General features: G+C 31.2%; 1 protein-coding gene across 1 annotated transcript; it reads right to left on the bottom strand.

Annotated features, from left to right (window-relative positions):
* Positions 1 to 479: 479 nt before the first annotated feature.
* LOC111691645 lies at positions 480 to 1,220 on the bottom strand. The gene has a single exon (XM_023454785.1). It carries the CDS (start codon positions 1,218 to 1,220, stop codon positions 480 to 482), a length of 741 nt encoding a protein of 246 aa, XP_023310553.1.
* Positions 1,221 to 15,231: the final 14,011 nt, after the last annotated feature.

A 15,231-nucleotide genomic window follows, 5' to 3' on the forward strand; every position in this document is an offset into this window, starting at 1 on the left:
TACAGGCTGATTAATTCTATAATTTTTACGTAAATTCACGTTTTTCGCTTATAACTTTTTTCCGTTCATTTCCACGAGAAAACAGTATAGTACTTTTTTCGCCTTCAAAAGACCTACAAAACTAGCCTTCGAGCGTCAAAAAATATTGATTAGATCAAAAGTAATAAACAGAAAAAGTTTATTTATGACTTTTGAATTAAACATTTATAATTATTATTTCCGTAACGTTTTGGCATCGCATCCTCCCATTCCTTATCATTGTCTAATAACTCACACGAAATCTGGAATCGGTAAGTTGAATAGGTTACAAGTTATGGCCTTATAAACAAATTAACTAATTATTAGTCTGAACGATCCCGGGCATCTTCCACAATCGCACTGTTTTTTTTCATGGTAGATTTCATATATATATATAATCAAATTCCCTTTTACCCTTAGGTGTCGGGATTACAAATAATTTCATATACTTAATTTCCAAACTATTTATATACAAATTTTCTCCATTGCTTTTTGTCTCTTGCTATTAGCTTTGCTTCTTGCCATGACTTGCCTCTATTTTCTAATGCTTTTTCTGCTGTGCTGTCCCACGTTTCCCTTGGTCTTCCTCTCCTTCTTTTAGCTTGTATTTTAGCTTCCCATATCCTTTTAACTTGTCTGCTATTATTCATTCGTTGTAAGTGCCCCCACCAGCTCAGCTGTCGCTGTTCTATGAATTCTAATACCGATTGTACTCCTAAATCTTTTCTTATTTGCTCACTTCTCATTCTATCCATTTTCGTTACTCCTCTCACTCTCCTCAGATACTTCATTTCTGTTGCTTGAATTTTACTCTTATGTTGTCTCGTTAATATCCATGTCTCACACCCGTATGTTAAAATTGGTTTGTAAACTGCTTGATACACATTCATTTTAGTTTTTGTAGATATTTCCCTCTTGTTAATGAAGCTTTTATTTATACTATGGTATACTTTCATTGTATTTTCTATTCTTTTTTCTATTTCTTTGTCTTGTTTTCCTGATCCTTCTATCAATACCCCTAGATAATCAAAATATTGTACTTGTTCCAGCCTCACTCCATCTATCTGTATATTTATTTTCTGTTGTTCTTCTGTTATTGCCATTGTTTTTGTTTTCTTGACATTTATTTTCATTCCATTTTCTCCTAATACTTCTTTCCACATATCTATATTTTTCTGTAACTCTTTCTCACTTGCAGCCATAATTACAACATCATCTGCATATGCACATTCTGAAATATTTACTGCTTGCAAGTTTCTGTATCCTACAAATAGAGTTTTTGTTCTTTCATTACATTTCTTAATGATGTGATCCATAAACACCGTAAATAGCGTAGGGCTCATTCCTCCACCCTGTCTTAGTCCTTCCTTTGTTTTAAATATTGCCGATTTCATATTTTTATAAATAACTATATTTGTTGTATTTCTATATAAACTCTGTATTACTTTATTCAGTTTGTTATTTACTCCTTTCTTCTCTAATATGTCCCACACCTTTGCTCTCGGTACTTTGTCAAAAGCTTTTTCTAAGTCTATAAAAGCCATATAGGCATTTCCTCTCTTCAATCTTGTCTTATTTATAATTTGCTGAATAGTAAATATATGATCCTGCGTACTTCTACCTTTTCTAAAACCACTTTGGGACTCTGTCATTGTCATTTCTATTATATTCTTCACTCTTGTATTTAAAATTTGCTCATATAATTTCATTCCAGTACTCAACAGCATTATTCCTCTATAATTATTACAATCTTTCTGATCTCCTTTCTTAAATATAGGCAATATCAATCCCATTTCCCAGTCTGTTGGTATCGTTTCTTCATTCCAAGTTTTGTTTAGTATTTCCAATAATATTTCCATGCCATTTCCTCCCATATTTTTAAGCATTTCTGATGTTATTTTGTCTTGACCTGGCGCCTTTCCATTCTTTAGTTTTCTTAAAGCTTGAGTCATTTCTTCCATGGTTATTACTTCGTTTTCTCTCGCATTTATTTCGTTCATGTTTGTTTCTTCTTGTCTATCACTCATCTCTTCTCCCTCTAGTAGTTCTTGAAAATATTCTTTCCATCTTTGCATTATTTCCACTTCGTCTGTCAAAATCTGTCCGTGAGCATTTTTTACTGCAGTAGTTTCTATCTTTTTCCCTTTTCTCATAGTTTTTAGTACTTTATAAAATAATTTTTGATTACTTTTATAATTTTCTTCCATTTTTGTTCCGAATTCCGACCATGCTTTCTCTTTAGCTGCAGCTATAGTGCTTTTAACAATATTTCTTTGCCTTTTATATTCTTCCAGGCTTTCTTCAGTTTTCTTTGTTAAGTAAACTTTCCATTTTCTCTTTTTACTTTGAACTTGTTGTTTTATTTCTTCATTCCACCACACTGTTTGTTTCCTGTTGTTTAATATTTTACTTGTTCCACATGTCTTCTTGGCACATTCCAATATTATTTCTTTAAACATATTCCATAGTTGATTCGCGCTAATATTTTCATTGTCTGCCAATATTTTGTCTGTTTCTGCGTTTATCAGCTGTTCATATTTTTCTCTCACTTTTGGGTTTGTTAGCATGTATGATTTTATTGTTTCATGTTGTCTCATCTTATCGGTTTTCTCGTTTATTTCGTATTTTGGGTTCTTATCATTCTTAATATTAGTTACCACCAAGTAATGATCACTATTTATTTCTGATCCTCTTTTAACTCTCGTATCCATAATCTGCTTTCTATTATTCTTCTCAGTTAACACATAATCGATTAATGATTTTTCTCCTCTGTTGGCTTCTACTCGCGTGTATTTATGTATCTCTTTGTGTTCATAAAAAGTGGTAGATTTCATAATACATTGAAATCTATATTTTTTTTTAATTTCAAATTTGCAACCTGAATTTTTTTTTTATTTTTTAGCCTCAGTTGCAAAATGAAATATACGACGCACGCGCGTGATATAGTTATATATTATTACATATTCGGAAAGCTTATGAAAAGAGCTTTAAGTAGAAAAAAAATCGTCAAGATTCGTTGAAAAACAACGGAGTTACACACTGTCAAAGTTGACGGCCTATTTTTAAACAAATTAGGTTGGTAGCTACAAAAAAATACTGTCATAACCGGCAACCCGAGTACTTTCCCAGATAAAAATATTTTATTTGTAGAAGTATGTTAAGTGCATAAGAAATATTGTCAAAAGTCAGTGGGTCGTTTAATTTTTCGGCGAGCCGTGGCACGGCGGAAGGGTGGGGGAAGCGAACCACAGCGAGTCCGAAGATAATGACGATAATATTCATAGTCCTGCTGTTAGAAAAACGAAATTCGCTTGAAAATAATATATTTGACAGTCTGTAACTCCGTTGTTTTTCAATGAATCTTGACGAATTTTTTTCTCCGCCAATGGAGAATGTAAATTTTAGGAAAAGTCCTCAGATTTTGGACAATATTGATATAAATACATGCGCACAATTTAAAATTATTTCACATACTAGTTTAAAAAAAATTTAAATATTTTTTTTATGTTGGATAAAAACTGTATAGGAAAGATTCCCCTAAAAATTCACCAAAGAAAACGAGGTTTCATTTTTGGTCACCAAATGTGAATCACCCTATATACAGGGTGCCCGTATTTCGGGCTACACCACTGAGATCTCAGTTATCTTAAGAGATACAGGGTAGGTCAAAAAGTTGTGGAATTTGATAGATAATATCTTGCTGAAGAGAAATATGATCTACCTTTTCCGTTTTCTTGTCATAGAAAAACAGAAAATGTTTTTTCGGAAATAATCTCTTCCCTTGTTTGTTTCCTTGAGTTTAAAAAATCTAGAGTAAACGTCAATTTTCTTCTAGAAGTATAGGAATCGAACCGGATTTTACTACAAAAATTATGCAAATTATTTTTAACAAATAGGGAGTATTGAAATATGTAGATATATGAAGATATAATAAAATGAATCAAGTCATGATATGCGGTTTTTAAAGTCGGTAAGGGATCTTTGGAGAAGATAAAGTATCTTTGATACATTTTTTTATAAATATAATCAGTATGTTGATTCCACGATACTTTAGGATCCTTATAAACACCAGGAAATTTGACATAATATATAGAAATACTAATACGTTATTCAGATTATGAGCTGTTAAACAATGATTGCAAAAATGTAATGCTATAGTGTAGTCTTTCCGATCTCTATTGAAGAAACAAGAGATTGGCAGTATATACCAGGTTCTGTCGCTGACGCAACAACTCGGCATTGAAATATTTGAAAAACTTGTTCCCATATTTATTTAGCCGTACCCTGGCCTGGTCGAACTAGTAGTTGGTAGTAGAAATGTATACGCCCAGTTCAAGAACGCGGGCGTGGTCAAACAGCGTACAAACACAGCCGCACTGGTCGACTGGGCAATAAATCTCAGTTGTTGACAAATTATTCATTTGTACAGACTGCCTTGAAAATCAAAAGAACTAGTACTTAAAACGAAATTTTGACAGTTGAGTAAAATTTTCATTGACAACGCCAAAGTTCAGATAATTAAAAATTTTCACACAATTACTCAAGAAGTTTGAAGCACATGTCCTTTTCGTTCGTGTGATAATTTTTAAGTATTTAAAATTTGACATTGCCAAATTTAACTGCACTGTCAAAATTGCATTGCAAGTAATGTTAAGTGTTTTGTTTTCAAAGCACTCTTTTCAGTTTTTCAGAACAGGTTTTCTTTCCATTATTTCAGACATTTTTTTCTACCTACCATTTTTCCGTACTTCCTTTGTGTTTTTCATACAGCTAAAAGACATTGTTTTAAATTTAATGCACTCTTTTTCTCTTTTGGCTCTCCTTCAAAACAAATGTACGTAAATAATTGCGCCCCCTATATTTTAATTTTTTCCTAGCTGTTTTAAATGAGGAAGCAGTTTGTTTCACGTAGCCCCGTTTTTCCACCGTACCCCTCGACCCGCCACGCCTTTTATCGCATTTAACATAAACGTAGCTGAAATAGTAGCCGTTTTTAATGAATACTTATTACCCGAATAGCGATTCCAAGACAGTAAATTTTAGCTTTATGTAGGTGTAGTGTGACTTTTTTATTGCCGCTTTGCGTTAGAATATCTACATAAAATATTTGTGAATTATACGGGAACTTTTCAACAAGCCAAGAATTAACATATCCGTTTTAATACTTTGCGCTGTACAGGCCTAATGAATATTGCATTCCGGATGTGTACACTCAGAGAAAGGGTCGTTTAAGGGGTAAACAGGAACGTAACTAGTTCTGACACAAACTTAACAAAAACGTCATGAAAAGCAACGAAGTTTCAATCCATATTCGAAATTTCGAGTTGCAACTTGGATTCAAACTCGAAATTTCTCGAACTTTGTTAAGGTAAAGCATGGTGTGTTGGAAATTTCATGTTTAAATTCCTTATGAATTATAATTTATGAAAAACAATAAAATCTATATTTGTTATGTTCAGGATATTGAAATAAATTGACGAAACGTCGACAATTATATAAATAATTTTTTTTCCTCAAATTGTCCTGAAAAATCAGGAAAATTTTAAGAAAAAGCGAAATTTACCGTTTTAAATTCGATATAGAGCTACAGAGTTAATTCAAGTTTTAGAGAAATTTCGAAATTGAGCTGGAAGTTTTAAGGTTATTTGAATTTGAAATCTTGAGTGTTATAAAGTTGAAACAGAATTGATTCAAGTTTTAAACATGAAATTTTCAGTATAAAACGGGAAATTTTATTTCGAATTCGAAACAGAGTCGATTTAAGCTTGAACATGAAATTTCGAGTACGGAAAACGATATTTTGGGTTTGTGTTCAAGTACTAAGTAGAAATTTCGCTTCGAAAAAGTTCATTTAACATTGAAACACGAAATTTCGAGTTTGAAACATTATTTGGAAATTGCACTTACGTTTCAATATTCAAGTTTCAATATTTCGAGTTCGAAATTTAAAGATTAAATTGAAAACGTAAAGCTCGCAACACGAAATAATTTGACGAAACGTCGACAATTATATAAATAATAGTTTCCCAAAAATTGCCATGAAAAATCAGGAAAACATTAAGAAAAACCAAGATTTAGTGCTTTAAAGTCGATATAGAGCTACAGAGTTAATTCAAGTTTGAGAGAAGTTTCGAAATTGCGCTGAAAATTTTGGAGTTATTTGAATTTAAAATTTTGAGTTTTATATAGTCGAAACAAAGTTGATTCAAGTTTTACACATGAAAATTGCAGTTTAAAACACGCAATTTTATTTCGAACTCGAAATAGAGTGGATTTAAGCTTGAACATGAAATTTCTAGTTCGAAAAACGAAATTTTGGGATTGCGCTCAAGTACTAAGTAGAAATTTCGTTCCGAAAGAGTTCATTTAACTTTGAAACATGAAATTTCGAGTTTGAAACAATATTTAGAAGTGGCACTTAAGTTTCAACATTTCGAGTTCGAAATTTAAAGATTAAATTTAAAACTTAAGAGGTCGAAACACGAAATTTCGAGTTCGAAACAAGTTTGATTTAATTTAGAAATTTACTCTTAAACCCAAAATTTTGAGTTTCGGATTCGAATAAACTTTCGAATAAATTCGAATGAATTCGAATGAACTCTATTTTAGACTTGGAAACTAATTTAGCTTAAAATCTTATGCTTTAAGGTCGTAATTGAGTTTATCCCTCTGAAATACGAAATTTCGAGTTTGAAGCATGAAATTTTGAGTTTGAACTCAAATCCGAAAATCAAGTTTAAATCCAAAATGTCTTGTTTTAAACTCGGACAAACTCTATTTCGAACTGAAAATACGAAAGTTCGATTATGATCTCACAATTTAGAGATTTGAATTTGAAATTTCGAACTCGAAATTTCGCGTTTAAAAACACAAATAGAATTGATTCAAGTTTGAAATTCGAAATTTGGAGTTCAAACAAGATTTGTTGAGTTTGAAACACGAAATTTTGAATTTGTGCTTAAATTGGAAAATCCAAATTTGAACACAAGATTTCATGTTTAAGACTCGGAAAACACGAAATTTAGATTTCGAACTCCAAATTTGGAGATGAATCGAACTTGAAATTTCTAGTTTGAAATCGAAATTTCATGTCTTAAAGTCGCAATTGAGCATATCCGCATTAAACAAGAAAGTCGAAAACAAAATTTTGCCGAAATAGTTCACCTCAAGTTTGAGAATTCAAGTTTAAACACGAAATTTCATATTTAAAACGTGGATAAATACTACTTCGATACAAAATTTCGATTTGAACTCAAAATCTGGAGAATAATCGAATTTGAAATTTCGAATTCACGTTTCAAAGCTGAAATAGCATTAATTGATTAAAGTTAACTTGAAATTTTGTTATTCAAATTCGAAATTTCATCTTCAAAGTAGAAAGTCCAAGTTGAAACTGAAATAATTGATTTCAAATTCATAATTTAATGAAATTTGATAAGCAAAAGCATGGTGTATGTGGAAATTTCTAGTTCAGACTTATTTGTTTGCCCTCAAGTTCGAAATTTCAAGCTTGATTTCGAAAATTTGAATTTCAAATTTGAAATTTCTTCATTCAAGTTCGAAATTTTATTTTCAAATTCGAAATTAATCTTTTAAATAACATAGAAATTAAGATTTTGTTTAGGTATAAAAATACAACGAAGGGGCATAATGAATTTTCCAAAAGATGGCAAACAGTCCGGTCACCTCGCGCTGCGCCTAATTGCCACCAATTTAAAATCGAATTAGCCCAGGCATTAGCAAATTTCTGCCAGTGTACACCCGCTCCCGAGTTAAACCCTTCGCTAATGTTGCATCCTAGACCATAAATAACAAATAAAACTTTTTAAACGCGACAAAGTGCGCTGCACAAATTCCAGATAAGGCCTGCTCCTGCACGTTCCCGGAAAATCCCGGAAAACTTTAATTTCGCCCGTGAAATATTGCTTTAATCTCCGCGAAACGTGAAAAATAACGCGTCTCCTCGCCTTAGCTGAATTTAAATGGCTCGCCGGCCAGGAAGGCTGGAAGCGAAAAGCAGGGGCACGTTTCGGACCGCACCGCCTCAGGCAAAAAGGCTCTTTTTGCAACGGGAAATGTTTTAGTTCGTCCGGGGAATATTATCATGTTAAAATTTATTCCGTGCTTTTTAGCTTTGTCCGCGCGCTGTTTGGAGAACAAATATTTTAACAAACTCTGAAATATATTCGCGAAATGCCGCTCCGGACGCCAAAGGACTTTGTCGGCAAAAATTAGCTTAACCTTCAAGGAAAGGCACGATTGCAGATATTTCGAATTTGCACTTACATTCGAAAATTCAAATTTAAACTCGAAAATTCATGTTTCAGGATCGGAAATCTCGAATATGAACTCGAAAACGAAATTTCAAGTTCTAAACACGAAGTTCTGAGTTTTACCTCAAATTCGAAAACCCAAATTTCAGAATAAACTATTTCTACTTGAAGAAATTTCGATTTAGATCTCGAAATTTCGCGTTTCAAAGCTGAATAGAATCTATTCAAGCTTGAAACACAAAATTTCGAGTTTAAAACCCGAAATTTTGAATTTGTGTTTAAATTCGATAAATCCAAATTTTAACCCAAAATTTCGTGTTTAATATTCAAATAATTGGAATAATTCAAATTTGGAAATTATACTTGAAATTTCGAGTTTCTGATCAAAATTTTATGTTTTGAAGTCCGTATGAAAGACGAAATTCAAAATAAGAAATTTTGAGTTCACACTCGAACACTTTAAAGTTCAAATAGAGGTGATTTAAGTTTAAAAAACAAAATTTTTAGATTGACCTCATAAACCCGAAATTGCGTATTTTAACTGGAATAAACACTATTTCGACTTGAAAATAGAAATTTCGATTTGGTCTCCAAAATTTAGAGAATAAAACTTCAAATCGAACTCAAAATTTCGCGTTTCAAAGCTGAAATAAAATCGATTCAAGTTTAAAACATAATTTCGAGTTTAAACCCGAAAATTTGAATTTGTGCTTAAATTCGAAAAATCCAAATTTGAACCCAAAATTTCGTGTTTATAAACACTATTTTGATTTGAAAATACGAAATTTCGATTTCGTTCTCGAAATTTAGAGATTAATTTAAATTGAAACATAGTTAGAATTCGAACTCGAAATTTCCAATTTTAAAGCTGAAATAGAATCGACACAATTTTGAGTTAAAACCCATATTTTTGAATTTGTGCTTAAATTTAAAAAATCCAAATTTGAACCCAAAATTTCATGTTTAAGATTCGAATAAATTCAATATCGAAGTTAAATCACGAAATTTAGATTTCGAATTCCAAATTTGGGATTAATTGAACTTGAAATTTCGAGTTTGTGATCATAATTTCATGTTATAAATCCCGTGTAAAAGACGAAATTGAAAACTCGAAATTTTGAATTCACACTCAAGTGCTTTAAAGTCGAAATAAAATTAATTTAGATTTCAAACACGAAATTTTCAGTTCGATCTCATAAATTCGAAATTTCGTGTTTTAAACTCAAATAAACACTATTTTGACTTAAAACAACGAAATTTCGATTTCGACCCCAAAATTTAGAGATTAATCGAATTCGCAATTTCGGATTCAAACTCGAAATTTCACGTTTCAAAGCTGATACAGAATAAACTATATTTCGTCTTGAAAATACGAAATTTCGATTTCGTTCTCGAAATTTAGAGATTAATTCAAATCGAATTCGAACTTGAAATTTCAAGTTTCAAAGCTGAAATAGAATCGATCCAACTTTAAAACACACAATTTTGAGTTAAAATCCAAATTTGAACCCAACATTTCGTGTTTAAGATTCGAATAAATTCTATGTTGAAATTAAATCACGAAATTTAGATTTCGAATTCCAAATTTGGAGATTAATTGAACTTGAAATTTCGAGTTTGTGATCAAAATTTCATGTTATAAAGCCCGTGTGAAAGACGAAATTAAAAACTCGAAATTTTGAGTTCACACTCAAGTACTTTAAATTAGAAATAGAATTAATTTAAGTTTCAAACACGAAATTTTCACTTCGACTTCATAAACTCGAAATTTCGTGTTTTAAACTGGAATAAATATTATGTTGACTTATTTCGATTATTCGATTTCGACCTCAAAATTTACACCCTGTATAAAAGAGAATAATTAGAAAATACTTAAAAGAGTAAAAATAATATTAACGATATAAAAAAAACAAACTACAGCGTTGTAATATGTTAGCACGTACCACAAAAAGAGACGCTTTGAGTTTGGGTCTGTCATAACAGTCTAAGTAACAAACCGTCTCTTTTTGTGGTACGTGTTTTTAGATCTGAAAGCTCAGACTGTGCTGCCCTCTGCCCAAGCAAGATCTAAACTCCCTTAAATCTAAAGTCGATAAATCAGATGGTCTTGTATATCCAAAACAATTTTATTATAATCTACAAGCAAAGGCCCTATCTAGACCCCTATTTTTGACACGATCAAAAAAATCGAAGACCAATTAAGACTTCTCGAAAGCATTCAAGTGGGAGAACCTCAAATTAAGACAACTGACCATTAGAAAACCATCCAAATCCATTCTCTCCCGATTTCGAATAAATCAGGAGTGGCATCGATCACCACAGGTGTCGGGCGAGTTTCAAGAGGGCATTAAAAAGATAAACGGTTGCATAAATCGAGCCCAGCACTTCATCTTGGCGGTAAAACCGCGCTCAAGAGGAAATGATGCACGGCCTGTAATCGTCGATAAATCACAGAGGGAGAATATGGACTGAAAGTTCGGACCAATTATTCTGTTTCCAAGACTTTGCGAACGGCTCCGATGGGGTTAGTTCAGCGGTTCAGCTCTGGTATTTAGATCAGCTCTGTGGATTTATCTTGAAACAGAGCTTGTGTAAAGTATAATATATCGTTAAATGTCAGTGGCAGAAATACTACTACGAATAATTTGTTATTAACACTAAAGTAGTAGAAAATTACAATGTTGTGAAATTATTTTAGTTACAGCTTAAAAGAATTTAATAAATTTACAATCGAAATCAGCGAATACGTATCCACAAGTGTTGCAATAATATTATTCATTGAGTAATGTTCACTCATCTCTTTGTTAGCTAAATAAATAATTTATTGATAATAATATTGAATAACTTTTGAGTTAGCTTGCCAAATTATGTCGTGTCGGATTGGTATACTACACCTAAATAGCTAAAATCAGTTCTTAACTATAACTAAGTAAATCCCAACTGCAGGTCAGTATGTATTTTCCTAACTAAAGATTGTATTGATAAGAGCATTTCTTTGTTAAAATCTAAAGTTCAACATCAAAATAATTTCACTCATAAGTAACTTTGAATTTACACTGTTACTAATACTGTGTACTATTAGGTGTGATAAAAGTTGTTTAATATTAGATTTATTTAGCTAATAAACAGCTGAGTGAATATTACTCAAGGAATAGTGATATTATTTCAACACAATTGGGTGTGGATATCCACATCTTGTTGAACCGCCGAATCATCAATCCTACAAAATTTATTAGTTATCTCTCGTTATGGCAAGAAACATAAAAGAAAAATTTTCTTTATACAAATATACTTGAAACAACAACAGTGACATATTATGAGAAATATCTATGATTTTTTTACTTAAACTTGACTTAGTTAATAGATAATATTTTCATTGTTGTTGCCAAAGATAAATCGAAAAAGAATTATCTGAAATAACAATGAGAATGTGCTAAGGGATCTCTGAAGAAGATCGATGTATCTATTTTGTTTTATCATTCTCTTTACTCAAACTTGACTTAGTTAATATTGTTTCCATTGAAGGTACCAAAGACAATATTAAGATACTTAAAGCAACAACAGAAATATACCAAGTATTTAAATTAAATACACTGTAGTACTTTTGTTTCTTGATTCTCTTTACCTAAATTTGACTTAGTTAATAACTGTTATTTACATTGTTGTTACCAAAGAATAATTAAAGTAATAATGACTAAAACAACAAAAGAATAAGCGAAATATCCATGAAAAATATAAAACTTAAACTTGTTTCTTTTTTTATTCCTTATCCATTTTTTACTCAGTTAATAAACGGGTATATTTTATTATTATTGTTGTTAAAGAGAAAATAATAGCTAAAACAACATGTTAAGGGTAATATCTAGAAAGAACACTAAATTTATCTAAGTAGATATACACATTTTGTTTCATAATTCTCTTTAACTAAATTTGATTTAGTTAATAGATATTGTTTTCATCTGCCTATCGGGAATCTTGGAGAACATCTTTAAAGCCCTATTTTTTCTACAACTTCGCATTACTTTTGTTCAAAAAGTCTGTTCTAATTACAATTATAAGTGTGCCATACTGAAATTTTTTATGACTTTCCTGGCATCTGCAGAAATTTATTTTACGTAAAATCTTTTAAAAAAATCTTGATTTAAAATTTTTAATAATTTGTTTGAAAAAAGCTGCTGATTTTTCATAAGCAAAAATAGACATGATGGCTAAAAATATAATAATAAGTAAAATAGTGATATTGTTTTATTTTCTTTAAAATTTTCAATGGCAGAGTCCTTGAATATGCTTGAACTATAAAAATTTTTTTAAAAAACTGTATTCAGCAGCACCAAAATAGTTTCAGATTTATATTCATGAGCTCAAATTAGGATATGCAACAAAAATGATCAATATTTAGATGGTAAGATCGAAAATCAGATTAAGTTAATAACTATTTTAATTAGCTTACTCGATATCTAAAGTTTGTAATTTGCAGAAAACTTTATTTGGCAGCATTAAAACAATTTTAAATTCGTATTCATTTCGTCAATATTAGGATATGCAACAAAAATTATCTATACTTAACCAAAAAATTAAAGTACCTACTTATATCATCTAAATTTTATGATTAGATTATATTAGAATTTAAATTTCGTAATTATTCAGAAAACTTGTTCGATAACATCAAAAGAACAGCAGAAAAATTATGTTACATTTTTCAATATGTCAAGTTTTTTATCTGTCTGATAACTGTTTCCGGCAGAATCACAACAACACTATATTTGTATTTGTGAGGTCAAAATTTGGATACCTCAAAAACATTTTCAATACTAGTTTTAACAAAAAATCAGATATCTAAATTTTGTGATTCAATTATGTAAACATAAACATTTTTCAGAACCTTGTACTCGACCACATCGAAGTAACTTCACTATCGTACTCAAAAGGTCAAAGTAATTTTTGAGAAAACTGTTTTTTACATAATTGAAACAATTTGATATTTCCATTCATGTGGTATTTGGAGATGAATAAAAAACTATCAGTATTTGAGTCTTAACAAAATTAAATTACATATGTTAGTATCTAAATAGGTATTGTTAATTTTAAAATATTGTATTCGACATCATCTTATAACTTTATAATATATTTATATGGTCAGAATTAGATTAGATTATGCAGCAAAAATGATAAATATATAGAGGTGTTAACCAAAAACTATGTTATTTCAATATTTAAATTTTTCTACCGCAAATTCATTTTCATAAATAAAAGTGCGCAAAATGCGAAAAATTACTGAATTCTGAAGCTGCGTCATTCCTAAGTATACACTGCAAGTGAAAGCAATCTACGGAGTGAATTCATTGACTGAAATTATTGAGTGCATTTCCACACAATATTGAGCATTTTAATAATTTTACTCATTTGTGGTAATATTTGAATATGATGAATATGAACTATAATTATATTCAAATTAAAATTTAAAGAGAATATAAACCACACTGTAAAAAAAATCTGTCAAATTTTACTCAATTTTACTCAATAATACCAATTTATGTCCACATCCGATTGAGTGAAATTTTCACTCTATGAGTATGAGTACAACTGAGTGAAACTATTGCATCAGAAATGAGTGAGATTTACTCAAATCATTTGACTCTACTCTGAATATATAAAACCAATTTAGAGTTGACATTTTCTCTAATATGATTTAAATATATTATTGAGTCATTTTTACTCAAATTTGGTTTTTAATTAACTAAATATTCAGTGCAAAAATAAATCACTCATAAATGATTAGGTAATTAGGATATACAGTGTTGAAATTAATTCACTTCGCGGAACTTCCTTCTGTCCTGGCTGAGACCCACCAGCTGAGACCCGTCGTCGCCAGATAAGGCCTATTCTCTTGACGATCACGCTTTTCTGGAGTATCTAACGGGCTCCTATCCACTGTGGTCGAGATTACAGAAGCAATATGTAAGTAGTGCCATCTTCACGGCGCCATCAAATCACTCGAAATTAATATACATTTAAACTCACTCAGTAATGAGGAGATTTACTCTGATACCACCAAATGCAAGTTTACGCGAAGAATTTATTTAAGGAGTACCTATATTTGAGTGAAAGTACTCAATTTTAGTTTAAATATAATCACAAATGAGTAAAATGAACAAAATTAACACTATTGAGTGAAAATGTACACAATACTTTCACTCACACCGATTTTTTTACAATGCAAGTCTGAGTAAAAAAAATACTCAATAATAGTTAAATTTAGCGACAAAGTCAACTCTTAGTTGGTTTTACTCAGAATAGAGTCAACAGTCACTCACTTGAGCAGTATAATTCACTCACTTCTGTTACAATAGTTTCACTCATAAAATTTTAGTTGTACTCATATTAAATGAGTGAAAATTTCACTCAATCAATTGTGGACAGAAATTGATACATTGTTGAGTAAAATTGAGTGAATCTGAGTGACATTTTTTTACAGTGTATTTAATTATTTTTCTAATAAAGAATAAAAGGAAGTAACGCCACAATTAAATGCTTTCAGACAATTCACTTCTTTCGCTAATTCAAAAAATTTCTCGATCTGTTTCATTTAACGCTGAAATAAAATTGAGCTAGAGGTAAGTTCCCTGAAGAGGATGAGCGAGACCGAAATGCGGCGGCAACACCGACCGCAGAATGGAGAAAATAAGTCGGTACCAGCAAGGACCCTCCAGGCGCGTCTTTCTGCGGTTTGGCCGCCGCTCTAAGGCCTGCTGGCCTCCATCCCCGCTATCTGAGGACCATCGTTCACTATTAATGATATTCCTGGCGCGCGACCATCGCCCTTAAGGGCAAACGCTGCCCTCCCCCTCCCCCAACCCATGCCGCTTGATTTATAGGGCCGAAATTCGAGCGCGTAAAATTCCAAAGTCTCCTTAATGAGATGCGGAGCTGCCAACTTTTT

Source organism: Anoplophora glabripennis, unplaced genomic scaffold (assembly GCF_000390285.2).
Source record: "Anoplophora glabripennis isolate ALB-LARVAE unplaced genomic scaffold, Agla_2.0 scaffold406, whole genome shotgun sequence".
In the NCBI taxonomy this organism is placed as follows: Eukaryota; Metazoa; Arthropoda; class Insecta; order Coleoptera; family Cerambycidae; genus Anoplophora; species Anoplophora glabripennis.